Raw genomic sequence first — 17,097 nt, 5'->3', positions numbered from 1 at the left:
AGCCAATAAAAGTGGTCCGTTTCTCAAATTCTATATTTGTTTTGTAGCCAATCAAAACGGAGGAAACTCATATTTGCCGAGTTTGGTTGATATTGGCCGAGTTTGGTCGATAATGAGCGAGTTCTGTCATATATTGTCCTCAATTGTCTGGTATTGGTACCGCAATTGTATCTGTATCTCGTCAAATACTTAATAATTGATTAATAATTGCTAGTATTGATAAGTGTTTGGACAAGTGTGATCTACAGTTAACTGTTCCGCTGACCAATTTAAGGCTGTAGCCCCAAGATTTATTGGTCAATATATTGTAATGCATTGGTAGTGTGTTTTGTAGTGTTTGGATGGTATTTGTGTCTGTTAGGACTGAACCTAAACATATTTTTTTTCATAATTGCATGTGTCTTTGTAATGATTATTCTATTCTTCAATGCAGAAAACGGAAATGGGTAACTAACTAACTTACCGGTTTACACCAACTGTTAATTACTTAATAGGCATTTGTGTGTGAATAATACTATTCTGAAATTAAACAGTACCGACAATTCAATTGAAAATCTCGACTCCACCTAAGACAAGCAAAAGGTTGTTGTTACATACTCTTTTGTTTCATTTAACGAAATGTTGAACTATGTCCCATAGGCATGTTTATGAAGGCATGCAAGTATTTGATACAAAAGTTATGCCAAATAAGCTATATTACTCAGACTTATAGTTGTGTATACTAATAGGTTTAAAGATAAGTACTTACAAATGTGGAGAGCCAGATTTATTGCGAATAGAAAGTAATCATTATTTTCTCAATAAAAAAACACAATTGAACCATATGATTATATTTTTGATGTAGCTAAATTTCGTAAATGTTTTGCATCATTAAGATGGTGTGTACATAATCCTCCTATTGGAACTGATATACATTATGGGATACAGAGAGAAAAACGCACTTGCCCATACTGCGAATGTAATATTGAACATGAATTCTTGTTGATATGTCCTTTATATATTGTTTTAAGAAATGTTTATATTGCAAAGTACTATCGAGAATACTCTACTATTGATAAATTGAATACTTTAATATCTAGAACAATTGCTTTGATCATACGTGTATGTAGCGTATGTAGCAATGTTTATTTATTATGCATTTGATGAAAGAAAATATTTTATTGGAGTTTAAGTTGGATATCATTTCATGTCATTGTCATTATCTATCACGTTAGTATCATAAATGTATGCTCTTGTGTTTGTGCATGGGCCGGAGGCCTTTTGAACAATAAAATTTGAGCTGCACTGAAAAAGATAACATCGCGCACAAAAATCATCAGCCGAGCGTATGTATTTTATGAAGTATTGCATTTTTTGTACGTTTGATTATTCAAAATACTTGTACGGTATGCTTATACATTTTTCAAAAAATAAGAAAGGTTTCATGAAAACATGTAAGTAAATGTTGCTAGAGAGTGATTTCAGGATATCGTGACAAATTATGTAAGTGAGAAAATAACCGTTTAAAATGAGTGACTCACAGTGAGTCTTTTATGTATACACCTAAATTAAAAAAAAAATCGATTTCATTTTCAAATTATAGATATTTCGAAATAGAAATTTCATGAATTGTCAAATATATATTTATTTTTATATATTTATATACACTTTTATATTACAGCGTACTCAATACATTGTTGAATATCTACAACAAACAGTGGCAATATAAAGTAACTGAGAGGTTGGGGGCAAAACCTGCAAACCCCTCAAAGATATCTTTCACTGAGGTATTAAAAACATGACACGTATAAAATTGTTGATACATTCAAATTATATGTTATTGAATATATACATTAACAGCGTTTTACTTGTTTTATGTATCAACTTAAGGTTAAATTAGTTGTTTCAGGGTTCATATGCCGGCTATCGGGGAGGGGGGGGGCAATGTGTCCCCCTCTAGGACCGTCGCTGACGACGTCAATGTACTTTTTTGTGGACATATCAATTCACTTTGTCAGCAACTGAAATGCGATACCGGCAGGTATTTCATGTAAACGTTGTCCGCTTCCGCTGATCGCAATCCAAATCTGTAAAATGTCGTTTTTTTCTGCATCCCTGCATACGCATCCGATCAGCATCAGCTCACAATCATGCAGCGAACAATTTTCGGTGACAAAACCCTCAATTTAACGATCAGATTAGAAACAAAATACATGATCGTAAAGAAAAACATGCCGATAATATGTTTTATCTGTCTTTGGACACTTGCTCTACATGACACATTCTCATTCGGCTTGTTTTATAATGCATATCATACCTTTTTAATTGTAATTCTGGAGAGTATTGCGGCTATTCACATACAATCAGATGACATTACTAACCAGCTTTACGATTTTCTTAATATCTTTGCGTACACAGAATGTCGGTTCTGCAAAACAGATGCGGAAAACGGATCCGGAAAGCGTTTATATGAAATTCCGTCCTAAAATTCTAATACATGCTCATTGTTTTGTTAACGCAGTAAACACCCCAGTGCTTTCAGCGCTTTGATTATCTAATTATTCATTGACCTGACAGGCTGAGACAGCTTAAGTAAGTTAAGTTCATAACACCTTCTAATGTCCTAGTGTAAACGGCTTTGTCTTCTAAACTGGAACATGCTTAAAAGATCAAACCAATCCGATTATGCACTTACTTATAGTTAAAGGGTATGTTATTTATATAGAACCTTGAAACGTGAGATAGATCACGATCTCTTTTCATGAGTATACTCGCCCAAATCTGTAATTTAATCATTAGATACGCCATGTCAACACTTCTTGTATTTGTTCGTTAGAATATCCGTACAAATAAAACATGCAATTAGCGTTCCCTTTGTCTTACGATACATCTTTAAGTGTAAATATCCTTTGTATTCTGGAAACACCTTCTTATGTCGTTAATCGTTGTATGTTGCAAAAACCTTTTGATGTAGTTATCCTTACGAACAATATAAAGAAAGGCGTTTGACAGTGTATTAATTAGAAAATGAAATCGTACATTATCATTATTTAATATAGAAGTCTATATTATCAGTTATTCCGCAATTAATTATGCGGTTATGTCGTTCTTTTCTGTGTGTTATACATTAAAACAACAATATATTAGAACAATAACTGAATTACGCTGAGTGGAACTATTTTCCTGTTTGTATACATGCATACTAAAAAGAACACTTAAATTCCATGTTTGTCCATAAGTTTCATGTGCTTATCGCAATGAAAGTCGTGTGGAAGTTGCCCAGGCCATATTCCATGTGATGATGATTAAAATCACGTGATGTCATATTTATTTAAAATAATATTTCATTTTTAAATTTGAAAATAACACTATTTAATGAAAGTTATATAAACGTACAACTATATACAAACGTATAAAAGGAATATTTACCAAAACAATATTGTATAGATTATATTCTATTATTTTTAAACGGGATTTTCCCTGCTCTTTAAGAGAGATCACTGCGTAAGAGATGGTTACAAATGGGATCTATAAAGAGCAAGGTGTAATCAGCTTTCCTGGGTCAACCTGGAAAAGACTAATAGCGATGTAGAATTTTAAACGGACTGCATCAAGTAATTGTTTTTTCAGATTTCCGAATTTTATTAACTTGGCATTCGAACTGCGGAATTTAAACGTCCTGGCATTCACAATCGTTTTATTGTTAAAAGGCAATATGTTTCTCAAACTTTGCATTAACTGTAATGATTGATAATGTTTGACATGCGAATGTACATACACGCCATTTTTGGCCGTTTATACCTCAGCTGTTTTATTCGTTGAACGATACAAACGGCAAAATATCCAAATGCATATCCCAATATAATCCGGGGGGTTGTCACCAACTTGAGCAAGTAGCACGGTTGTTTTTGTGTCAATGGTACTATAAAAGCGAAAACATATACTAGTACTTATTTAAATAGCACAGAGGTCGACATTGGTTAAAGGTGAATAGATCGACTGTCTCGGTAAAAACTAAAGCACCCCAATTGGATAGAGATATTGACAATCATCACATTACATGCGTGGTAACAGTAACTGCTTTGTAATTAACTGCTGTGTGGTGTTGACCCTTCTATATCTTGGTCCGCTCTGATGCCTCACTAACCAAAGGACCCCATTGGATTAAGTGTCATTTACTGTTGTCGGCAACCCTAGATACAGCATTAGAGTTCCTGTCAGCATTATTCAGATGTTATAATCATAATTTATTATGCATAATAATGAACATATTAAATAACATATTAAATAACTTAATTGCAAAACAACTTATCGCATGAATTTCTTTTAAACGATTAATTATTTACATTTTATTTCAAACGCCTTTTCTGTCAAAGTATTTGTATTGATGCTTACGGTTCGATTAAATTTGCCAAAAGGGTTTTCAAAATACTATGGTTAACTACATCATTAAGTGTATTTCGAATATCAAGGGTTATTGAACCGAAATGCGAATACATAGGGTTACTATGTAGAAGAAGGCAAAGAAAAACTTGCTCTACCTCTTACAAATCACTTCCACAAACTCTACTTTCCTTTCTCCGTGGAAGTTTGCGAACGTTTGTCCAAATTTCAAAAGATCTGACCCTTCCAAACCCTACAATTATAGACCAATATCGCTTCTACGAAGGCTTGGTAAACTCATGGAGTGCTGAATCCACAACTACCTCTACAACTACGTCATCTCGAATACAATACTTACATCCTTTCAATCTTGTTTGATCAAATCCGTTAATCAGCAAGAATGTATTTTTTCAAAGCCTTTGATGATTGCGAAGAAGTACGGACTGAATTTTTGCGATGTATCAACGGCGTTCGATCGAGTTAAGCATCAAGGTCTAATTTATTAGCTGAATTCCATCTGTATGAGTGGTTCCCCTTTTCACTGGTTCTCCTCTTATCGTCCTGATTGCAAACAACGGGTAGTTTATCCCATTCTTATTCAGGAATGCTCACTATGAACACTGGTTGTACCTTTGCTCTTCATCATCTTTATTAATGCCATTTACAATGGCATAAAGGCAAATATTCGCCAAATCGTAGATTACATCAATCTTTACATCATCGTCATAGGTCTCGTTACTTCTGCAGCCATCCTTAACGATGATCTTTCTCAAATATCATCTCGGTCGAAAAAATGGCTTGTAACTTTTTACAATCTTACATCTTAAAATGAATCAGTTCTGTTTGCTTGTGAACATCAGAAACAAAATCAACCATCCCTTTATTTCGACAACGTTCCCATAGCTCAAGGCAGCACCGGCAACCTTTACCCCAGATGGCAAATTCCATCTCACATATCTTCAAACTTCAACAAGGCATGCCAGAGAATTAGTATGTTTTGACCTCTAAAGTTAGTTATTTTACGTGCATTTTTGATAAATTGTACGTCACTGTTATCAGAACTCTACTCGAATATGCCAATTTTGTCTGGGACAACTGTAATAATGAACTAAAAAAAGCTATCCAACCCGAGACGGCTAGAATTGTCATCGGTGACACCAAACTTGTAGTAGTGACAGACTTATGTCTGAATTTAACGGGGATACGCTAGCAGAAACAAGACGCAAACATCGCCTCATTATGTTCTTTAAGATGTGCAATGGTCATACCCCAGAGTATCTTACAGATCTGTTTACCTAGCCACGACATCAGCCATATGCCCTACGTAATAGTGCAGATAGTCTATTGTAACACTCAAGCTTATACTTGTTTATTTCCGCCAGTGGAATTCACTCCTTTGAGATATCTGAAATGTATATACTTTCAGCGAATTCAAATCCCAACTTCACACAAAATCAAAGAGACTACACTCTTGCGTTTTTGTATAATTCTAAGAATACTCAAGATAAAGTACATGTATTGAAATACTTTAAACAGTTTCTGTAAAAATATATCACTAGGCTTATTCAAGATAATATTTGTCCTCATATTGTGCACATCATACACCGAGTTTTTGTGCCTCCGTACCTGTACACTCCTACAAGGATTTAGTAAAAGCAATTACATTGCATGTTTTAAAATCCTTTCTATTGTTGAACTTTAACTTTTGTAAATATGAAATAAGAAAGATGTGTTCAAGTTAAAGGGTATGACAATTGCAGCTTGAATATGTATGGATAGATCCATCTACAAGGACAATAGTGTTAAGTAACGTCTCTTTATATTGTGTTAGAACTTGGGACGGTTGAACGCATTCACGTTTCAAGAGCATTAATAACTATAATACTATCTAAGCATAATCGGATTGCTTTGATGTTTTCGCCATTGCCATTTAAGAATACAAAGCAGTCTTAGGAGATTACAAAGTGTTATGAACATAAACCGCTACAGCTTCACAGCCTGTCGGTAATGATATGATTTCACCATTATACAAATATTTCCATGATTACTGGAATAATACAAGATGCATGGAAACATAACAACAACAACATCAACAGCAACAACAAACTCAAGAAAGACGATAATGAATTTTACAGCACGACATACCAATCATAACCTGTTGTTGTTGTTTTCTAGCCGTTGATGAGACATAACTTGGCACTGTTAATAGCGTACCACAGTTTATGTTTTTGTCTTTCGTAACGTTCTTGCTAAGGATTAAGTTTTTGCATGCAACCGAACACGACGCCGACAACGATAGTAAGGCTATGATGAGTCTATGTCATCTTTCATAAAAACAGACGTTCTACCAAAAGGTACTTGAATAGTTTGTTTAAAGAGAAAAAAAATAAACTTGTGCTTAGTTCTCGAATAACTAATCGCATATGTAAGTATATTAAGCTGATGCAACTGCCCATTGTGTTTACATTTATTACTTACTATTTATAATTGTCCCTTTGATAAAACTTCAAAATACCAAACAACTACGCATTGTTCTTTCTTAAAATTTGATTTGAATGTAGGTTTTCAGCTTCGTCGTTTAAAAGGTTTAAAAAACGTCATATTAAAGATTTTTAAGACATGCAAGTGGTCGTAGAACTTCAGATAGTATTGTTTTATAAGCACGCCTTTGTGACATATTGCAAACGCATTTTTTACTATTCCCGAAATGGTCTGTAGCAACATGGACATTGCTGCAACAATTTGGACAAAGTTGGAGTCGAGATGTTATTGTCTTACCATTCGGTACTATTTATCTTCAAATACCCTCTTTATCTAGAAAGCCTGATAAGTTGTTAATGTCTGATATTGACCAGTCATTTAGCAACCAAGTTATTATTTTTGCTTGTAAGGGACTAACTCATGTTTTGGTAAAATGTAGTTTTTGCATGACGAAATAAAATATGGCACATCATTAGGAGTGTTAAAACTAAGATACTGATGGCTGGACTCCTTTTAGAATGTTGATTAACGCTCGAATAGTGTCTATTAAAGCCCTTAATTTTGAGTGGCGTTAACAAAGCGTTTCAACAATAGGCTTAAAGGTTAATTTATCCGTATGTGTGTGTTGGAGTTCATGTGGGCATGTTGTTTTGTTATACGTTTTTTCTTTTTTTCTGGACTATACCAACGCCGGTAGGCTCCCCTTAAAATCAGAATATTTGTTATACTTTAAGTATATTTTCAGGTCTGCAATATTGGGGTTACAAAGTACAAATATTAAAATAAAAGTGACTTCAGATGCATTTCCTTGAAAGAATGGTGCCAAAATATGAGTGAATTCTTTTAAATAATACAATAGATATTACAGGTATATGCACATTAGCCACAAAATGCAAAGACAATCTCGTGGTTAAGGCCTTACAGACACATACTGACACAAACAATTCTATAATAAACTACACAAACATCTACTGATCTTTATTACTATTGTTGAGGTCACCGCCTTGTAAAGGTCAGCGGAAAAGGAACTCGATAAGTAAAATAACAATTGTCTCAACACTTATCAATAATAGCAACATTGAAAAATAAACCTACTCGAAGCCAGCCTGAACTTGACAATTAAGACGAAAATTAAAACACATCATATTTTAACTGATCAACTAACTCCATGTAATCTACGAATACCATGCAAACGAATCAATCCAGTCGAAAGCCGGCTTTTTGCTCATACGCAAAATCCAGTCCCTTGGGTTACGCATGCGCGTATAGATCTGGTGTTGCTATAAAACAAGACGCGAGGTTTTGTGAGATTAAGCGAACATGGAATATGAAAAGTACGGTAAAGTCAAGCCACTAGTGTTGCCTTTATTAATATTGTGTTGGAATGTATTTATTGTACTGGTACAAACATATATTGTTTTCTGTCATAGTGTATACTATCTACCATGTTTATGTTGCGTTTGATCTGTACTTATGTTGTACTGTTATAATTTTTCAATGACAAAAACTGATAGTTACCAAATTGGTGCATTACAAATATATAAAGTACTACTAGGATTTCTGTCAATAAGACTAATTCTAGTACCTTTTTGTGAGATTTTCTCTTTTATTATATTCTTTTTAAATATATGTCACGAGAAACATTTGCTTTTCAATTATCGTGTGTGTTTGTATGATACCCTTTAGACAATGTTTAACTATATATCTGTGCTAACCTCTATTTACCCCCCCCCCCCCCCATATATATCTCTTCATATACTCGTATATAGTGCGTTTTATAACTTTTTACAAACTATGTTATGCCATTCAGATTACCAGTTTTGCTTTAATATATTAGGTATACCATATACTGTACCAGTTTTATAAAACAAAAATTCACTTTGTCATGTGTTATATTGTTGCTATTTTGTCGACTTGAAATATGTGTTATCATGTCTATCTTATCAATATTTATACAGTCGAAACTCGCTATGTCGAACTCTGTAAGCTCGATGTTCTGGTTAAGTAGAACTTTTTTCATATATGTTGGGTTTAGTTATACATGTTTTGAATGTCGGTTATATCAAATTTTCGTTATATATTAGTATTTCCCGTAAGTCCCGACGACTTCGACATCGCGAGTTTTGACTGTATTTAAGTTATGTAACATGCTTGGCACACATGTAGAATAACAATTTCATCGTACAATAATAACACGAACAGAAGTTACCGACTTATACATATATATATATATATATATATATGTATACAAATTCCTTCAGAAGCAATACAACAAGAATCCGTTTCATATTATATGCATTGTGTTTAAGGCGAAGGCATGTTCGCGCTGTGTTGGTTGGTTTTCCTGGGCTGTTCAGTGGAGGCGGCCACGTATAGTTATTGGTATGCTTTCAATTCAATTGAGGTCTGATAAATCTAAGAGTAATAGGCTGGTATTCGAAGTGCATGTTCGTTGAAGCCTTTTATATCAAACATAGCAATTGTTGTTTATCTTCGAAAACAATATGTCACCATTTAATGGGCATTATTAGATTTTGAATTTCCTTGTAATTTATAAACGTCGGGACAAAAACATTTCTTAAGTATTTTACATGCCAATATCGACTTTGATCGTGTATGTATATATGCAATACTGGCATAATTCTTAAAATGAATTCTCATTGTGGAACATTTTCTTCTTTTGTTTGCTTCATATGTCAATAAACAGAAATTAAAGAATTATGGAAATAAAATAGGCTTACTTTGTGGACAGCTGTTGCAATCCTTCATACTTAAATATTCTCTCCTGGTTGATGTATATGATTTATTAGTATTGGAGTGGTAAAGAGGTATAGGTTTTCACTTCACATCAACAAAGCTTAGTATTGTTGAAGTTGAGTACCAGCTTATTTACAACTCTCCTTAGAATATAGTATAAGCACATCTACTAAGCTACCTGTTTCATGTTACAATAATCAAAAGTAAGATGTCTTTATTTTAATATTGTCGAACAAATCTTACCCGAATCCTCACTACCTTCATAAACATGAACACACAATGATACTAACATATATTCAACTATGTAGGAAAATGGACACGATCATTCCTAGTCGCATTGTCCGAGGCCACGATTTCGTTGTTATTTGCGACTTGGCATCTGCCTACAATGACGTTAACAACCCTATGACTGGCAGTCACGTGATACGCTTGTCTCTGACTCCTGTATCGCCGAATACATTTTTGCCCGGCATAGTCAGAGTACGGGCGGATAAAGGTTGACCTCTATAGATAATGGCGTTATTAACGCTGTATATGATCTTGAAGTATTAACAGATACAAGATATAACTATATATATTAAATCAACAACAACAATACCAACTTTCAAATATTCCTATGACTTTTACTGAAATGTCCACTATAAAAATGGTATTAATTGCATCTGTCTTTTTAAGATACACCAAGAAGAATGTTAAGTGTTAAGGTGAGTTTAATATTATGTACTCGAAACATGAATATAAAAAACCCATTACTTCTCAGCCATTTTGTACAAACCAAAGGTATTGTTTTGAATGTCCTTACGTAATATTTATTGAGATGCATTTAAAAACATATGAAAGCAAAAACAACGTTATAATAGAGTAAATAATGTGTGTTGCATTAATACAGATGATTATAAACTTCGTATTGTACTGACATTACCATAACTGATAATATATAAAACTGAGAACAAAGATCTGTTAGGCAGGTAACACATGTTAAGAAAGAAAAGGCAACGGTATAATGGAGTAAATACTGTGTGTTGCATTAAGACAGTTGTTAATTAACTTCGTTTTGTACTGACATTACCATAACTGATAATATATTAAACTGAGAACACAGATCTGTTAGGCAGGTAAAACGTGTTGATCTGAAATCTTCTTTAAAATTTATTTGTCAGTTTCCGAAGAAATTAAAATCGGGTGAATACAGAGGGCGCCTTACTGTGACTAAGGATGGAGAGCGGGTTGGTAACCGGTACTTCAACCCTGATATACACGGTGATGATGTCGACAGGCCATTTCCGCTAGTACAGACGGACAAAGGCATCTACAAGGCTGGACAAACTGGTGAGAGAGGTTAAGTCATATAGGTGATTGGATCTTACAAAAGGTAGTGGCCTCTTATTTCATTACCAGGAACACATTGTCTTTTCCTCTTAACGGATTTTAAACTAATCACTATATGTAATAGAAGTTCTATGTTAAAGAAATGTTTGTATATATTTTGATAATTTAAATACAGTACGTTTGTTGTCTGATTCTAGCAGTTCTATAAACGTATACATGCTTGGTCGTCTGACACAAAAATATTTCTTAAGATATTTTCTTCCTTCTGATATCATTATAACAAGGACATATTATTCTAGCACACCAGATAGGCATTTCCGGTGAATTTAGCCGTGCTGGAAAATTCCATCTGGCACCCCCCCATGCCAGATGAGTCACGCGCTGTGACGTAATACTTTTTATTTATTTTATAATGCACTTTATGTAACCATTATTATGCGATTTCAATAGATAAGCTCCATAAACATGAACTTGACAAAAATATATCTTAAAAACAAAACAAAATAACCCTTAAAAGACGTGATATCGTAGGAACTCATTGACGTATGCAGTAAATACAAATTACTACGCGTCATGACGTCAATAAACCTCATCACACGCGCTTTTTGGTGAAATGAACAAAACAACGCTATTTATGTATTTTCTTCACAAAACAATGTGATTTAAAGTATGCTAGAAAACATATCTATCATGTGTGTCCGTTCCGGATAGAAAAATCCGACCCTCGGGCACGCTGCGTTGCCGGTAACTCGGCAAGCCTCGTTACCTGGCAACGCAGGTGCCCTCGGGTCAGATTTTTCTATCCGGAACGGAAACACATGACAGATATTATTAATATAAAATGAAATTCATCTTATAGATCATTGGAATTTCAAAAAGTACAGTAACGTTTATTTCTACAAATGTTATTATTTGCATATCTATTATTTACCGGTGTGTATTCTTAATGAATAAGCAGACAGTCTTAATCTAGTAATACAGCTTCGTAAATCATGTGGTAAATATTCAAGTACCGTTCAAAGACTAATGTACTTTTTATATTAATATACAGGTTAAGAACACTACTTCCAGCCTTGTGATTACACCATGTTTGCTTAAATGTATCAATAGATGTTTATTTGAACAAACTAACACTTGTCTTCACATCATATAAGACGTATTATAAAAAATATATGCATAGGCATGCTTGCTCAGAATATTTTTGATATAAGTAACCAAACTATAGCCAACAGTTTTGAACAGACACATTACATATTTCCCTGATAATAACATAATCTGTTTCAATAACATTGATCAATTCCCTAAACCTCTGACCCATAACTTAGTATTGAGCCCACAAAGGTTTCAAATAATTGACAACTAATTTTTGGTTTGATATTGCAAGAAGCTAATAATTTATTTAGTGCCTTAAGGGTTTTTCCAACTAGGTTTTCATAGCTCCTGGCAAATGTATCCGTGTAACTGGAAACAGTCCCCAAATATTAGGAGTCACCAACAATTAAATTAGTTTTTGTATAGAAACTTTGTATTTCTTAAATGACCATCTCATTAATTAACGACATATGATGGCTTTTGTTATCCCCCACTGAATCGAAGATTTCGGGAGGGGGATATTGTTTTGTCGTTGTCCGTCCGTCCGTCATTCCGTCCGTCCTTTCGTCGGTCTGTCACATTGTTTTCTGTCTGGTACAATATCGTGATACGAATGAGTCAGATGATGTTTAAACTTGGTCAGAATGTCCTTCTTGATAAAATCTCGATCTCTTATAAATGTGGGTCACATGGGGTCAAAAACTAGGTCACTTGGTCAAATCAATTAAAGGGTTATATTTATGGACAACTTTTCCTTACTGTTATCACTTCAGACAAATCTGAACTTTCACTTTGAAATCATTCAAATTCATAGAAACTATTACAAATGTTACTCTATAAACAAAACTTTTATTTCAAATAATTCAAAACAAACTCAAACTTTTATCCAGCGTTCATAACAGTCCATTTCTCTGCAGCCATATTACAAGTTAATATAGGAATATTCCACCTACTTTTCATTTCCAATATTTATGCGAAAAGCTACAGAAACAAGCTCAGTTTAATGGCACTGGGGTAAACGCCAAAGACATGTAGCATAATATATTAACAAGAAACATGGAAGAACAGCACACAACTCAACAAGATGCACAGTGCATACATACTATATATAAAAAACTAGGTATGTTTATCAAACCATGAACTTTGCCTAATTAGGCAGGGGTAAGCAATTCAACGAATTTGCTTGGTTTACTTATATTTACATCTAGGCTCCATTTATTAAAGTACATTTCTTATAATGACAGTGACCTGCAAAATACTAAAGTCAATAGATAAAAACATGCAAATAATTAATGCTTATTATGATAATAAGAACTGTTATTCGTCTATGCAAGGCAAAAATTGTTTGTGTTTGAAACTCCTCATTTTTCCAAATGGCTATATTAAGTCTTATTCCATTTTTGTCTTGCAGAATTTTCAATAACTAAATTAATTTTAACATTTTAACATTTTTAATTAACAAGTTATTTATAACTTGCTGTGATTTGTCATTTGACTAGTAGTCTTAGTAAAGTTTGAAATATTTGTTATTGGCTATAGGCTAAATGAGATTCCACATGCTCTATAAACTGAAATAGAATATTTATATCGCGAAATTGTATTTCAGTCCAGTTCCGAATCCTTGTCATAAACGAACAACGAAAAGTGCTTCTGGAAACATTCACCATAGACATATTCGTAAGTGTTCTTCTTTCTTTTTTAAGAATAATATGATTAGTAAAATAGTGTTACATTACTTGTTAAGGTTGCGTTTAGTTGACATACGCCTGAGTATATATTGGGTCTTTAACACAAACCTGAATAATTCGCTGAATTTAACAGATGGAACTTTGACTGTCGTTTTCAACAAAAGCTTTCAAAACGATCAAATCTGAATCGTTCCGGCGATTATAATGTTATCTCTAAGGCGTAACAACCATGTTTTCTTCCGAATTCCCGACCATCCCTATCTTTTAACCCGACCTTAATCATTCGAATGCCAGCATGCAGTTTGTTTTCTCCTTTCGGGTGACATCTTCTGTTGTTTCTTGCTCGGGAAAAACGCTTTACTGTACCCAGACTAAATAGAAGTGATAACTAATATTAAACATGATTTCGCTGTAATAATAAGCTTAAAAGCCACACAGTTAATACAACCGTGTGTGATTTCACACACATCGCTGTCCAACAGACACTTAAGGTTAGAAACAAAGTCTTGGAAGGATACTTCAACATCTCAGATTCAAGTCCTAAAGCGTATTCATTGCAAATGCGTTTTTACTTATTTCTTAAAAATATAAATATGTTCGGTTAACTAAAAAGCATTTATTAACTATAGATCTCTCATTTATATAACCCTTTACTAACGACTTTGAATACGTATTCTGTTCATTAATGATAAAAAAAACAACATTATTATGATTTATAGAACGCATAAATTATAATTTTGTTTTTTCCAGGACGCGGATTCCAACCGCGTACGACGCTGGGCCAACGTTTCAGATATTAGCGGTGTATACTTTGGTAGAATTGAATTGTCCAATGAACCCGTTCTTGGGGAATGGACTATCAAAGTATCCAATGAGGTATTTGTTAGAGCATGCATATCACCTAAAATTTCTGTTTAAAATGCTCAAAGTTGCATCTTGTAAATGAGTCTACTCAAAGGCTTATAACTTGATTCAAAAATATAATTCGTCAAACATTTATCCGGATATCTCGCGAGCAACACGCCTATTTATATAATTTCATTCAGAAAATTACTTGTTTTAATTTGATATTACGTTCAAAACTTTTTTATCTAAAATGTTTCTTGAGGTTTCCTATTTTTTATTTTGAGATTATTACACAGCGTTTTTTTTAAAAAAAACTTAAATTGTGGGCTTAGCTTGATCGTGTTATCTGGCGTACATTTTTCGAGAAATTTGTTGCAAGTGTTATATAGCGTTTATCCTTTTAATTTCGCGAGGTCCTTTTTTAACATTTTTTGTTTTCATTTTGTCTAATTTCACGAAGTTTATAAATAGCGATAACACTATTTTACAATTGGAAACAATGAGTTTGTGCCTCAAGTTTATTGTCATTTTGGGACTTTGCCTTGTGCCCCTTAACAATGTTTTTTTAATAATCGGCTACTGGGCTTGCAGTTTTCATTGATCAATTAAATGACATGATAAAAATGTGAATATTCAACATTTAGAAACATCAGCAATATTTGCAGTACTTTGTAATGGAACTCAATCACTATCTATGTGAAATTGCATATGATCAGTTTTAAGCAGAGTAAGTATGTGTAAAGATCACTTATAACTTTTTGGTCCATAAATATTACAAGTATTATTGATGTTTTGCTTTAATAGGCTATATCCCACGAACTAATTATCAATGACGTTAAACCGTGTTAACATTCTTACATGATTACTCAACATTTTACCTAATAATGGCTGTATGCAACTAAGAAGTTATAAGGAGTTAAACACTATTGAAATAAGAAAATGTTTTGTATGTGATGTGTTATGAGTAAATCAAAATGTAAAAGGTAGAAAAATACATGTACTTATATTTCAGAACTTTACATCAGCAACCTATTTCGACGTTGAAGAATTAGGTAAAACTAATTTAAAATCTATCAACTCCCATATTAAGCTTAAACCGTAAATAATCTGCATGTTCTCTATATATTGTCCATAAGTGGTTTTCCGGACTTCCACAAATGATAAAAAAATGGAAAATTAAGCTTATTTTATAGCTTCATTCCGTCAAGATGGTTAGGTGTTATGATAGCTGTTGTCAACGTGCTAAACAAAAACGTATTCACAATTGATTATGAACCACTCACATCGTTACATATTTAAGTACTTTCTGGAAAAGTTTAGATTGAATATATTTATAATGAGATACGATTTACTATATAAATATATAGTAAATCGCATTTCACTTTAGTAAAAGATTTCCGGATCAATGGTATAACTGCCACAGTATATTAATCTTCAGAGAGGTTGCGATACCAAATTTGTGCTTCTACTTATAAGAGTTCGAAGCTATCCATGCAAGTAAAACAAGCAGTCGTTGCCAATCTATCATCAGTTCATTTCCGATGTAATTATCAGTATCCATGACGCCACGCGTTTAAACCTTTGCACTGCCCATGTACCTACATGAATCATTAAAAATAGTTTAAACGTATACTAACTTATAGAAATGCTTTTGCGACCCTTCTTCTTGCAATAATGATTCGCTCTTTTGAGTTGTAATATGTGACAATGATGCGTTTTAATACTACAAATCATTAATAGTGGCATTAAATGTATTCATGTCATGGTGTCTGAATGTAACGACTTACTGTATTATGTAAAATGTATCAAGACTTATGGTTGATATGATTTTTATTTATTTCATGGCTTGACATTTAAGACAAAGTAGTACAAACCTGTTGTCTTAACCCTGATTGCCCTCTTGCTTAAATGATAAGATATTTGTCCTAACACTTGCATAATTGATAAACATAGGATCTCAAGTGAGTGTCTTTTTTGTAACGAAATTATTAAATGAGTTCATTTTTATATGACGAGTTTTTTTGATACAAAATAATAACGAATTTCAGATTATATTTATAATATAAGTAATTATGGTCGAAGTCTAGGTCAAAGTTTTTTTTAACTCACATTCTCGTGTTCTAGTGTGAAGAATAACATTGTTTGTTATTAGAATGCTTTATCCACAAACAAATTTACAATAACCCCCCCCATAATTTATGTTCAATTATCAACACATTTTCAAAGATTTCACTTAAAAACAATACAAATACATATTTCAATCCATTTCAAACCATGCAAATCAATAATAAGAGCAATGCCATAACTGCGTGGCGTCATTAGTAAGTACGCGAGTGTGTACTTGTCATATGGCCGTTGACGTTGAAAAAGAACGTTAGTCAACGTCACAATCGCTTTTAATAGTGCGAATTCGCTTTGAAGCCTGTGAATTACAGCATGCATTTATTTCATTTTGACGCATGTGCACATAAATATTACCTCCGTGAATTGGAGCACCAAAACTGTTATAAAATCAATAAAAAAAGTGAGATTTGATGTGGTT

General features: G+C 33.3%; 1 protein-coding gene across 1 annotated transcript in view; it reads left to right on the top strand.

Moving 5' to 3' along the window:
- The first annotated feature begins 9,912 nt into the window (after positions 1-9,912).
- Positions 9,913-17,097, top strand: part of LOC128215407 (CD109 antigen-like) — a 30,897-nt gene continuing 23,712 nt past the window's right edge. The window contains exons 1-5 of the mRNA XM_052922091.1: positions 9,913-10,080; positions 10,761-10,929; positions 13,628-13,698; positions 14,460-14,585; positions 15,568-15,607. Coding sequence (XP_052778051.1) covers positions 9,913-10,080; positions 10,761-10,929; positions 13,628-13,698; positions 14,460-14,585; positions 15,568-15,607 — 574 coding nt within the window. The remainder of the gene's footprint in view (positions 10,081-10,760; positions 10,930-13,627; positions 13,699-14,459; positions 14,586-15,567; positions 15,608-17,097) is intronic.

The sequence above is a fragment of the Mya arenaria genome, chromosome 13, assembly GCF_026914265.1.
Source record: "Mya arenaria isolate MELC-2E11 chromosome 13, ASM2691426v1".
NCBI classification, from domain to species: Eukaryota; Metazoa; Mollusca; class Bivalvia; order Myida; family Myidae; genus Mya; species Mya arenaria.
The sequence above is the reverse complement of the archived record's forward strand: the minus strand, read 5'-3'. Positions and strand labels throughout refer to the sequence as shown.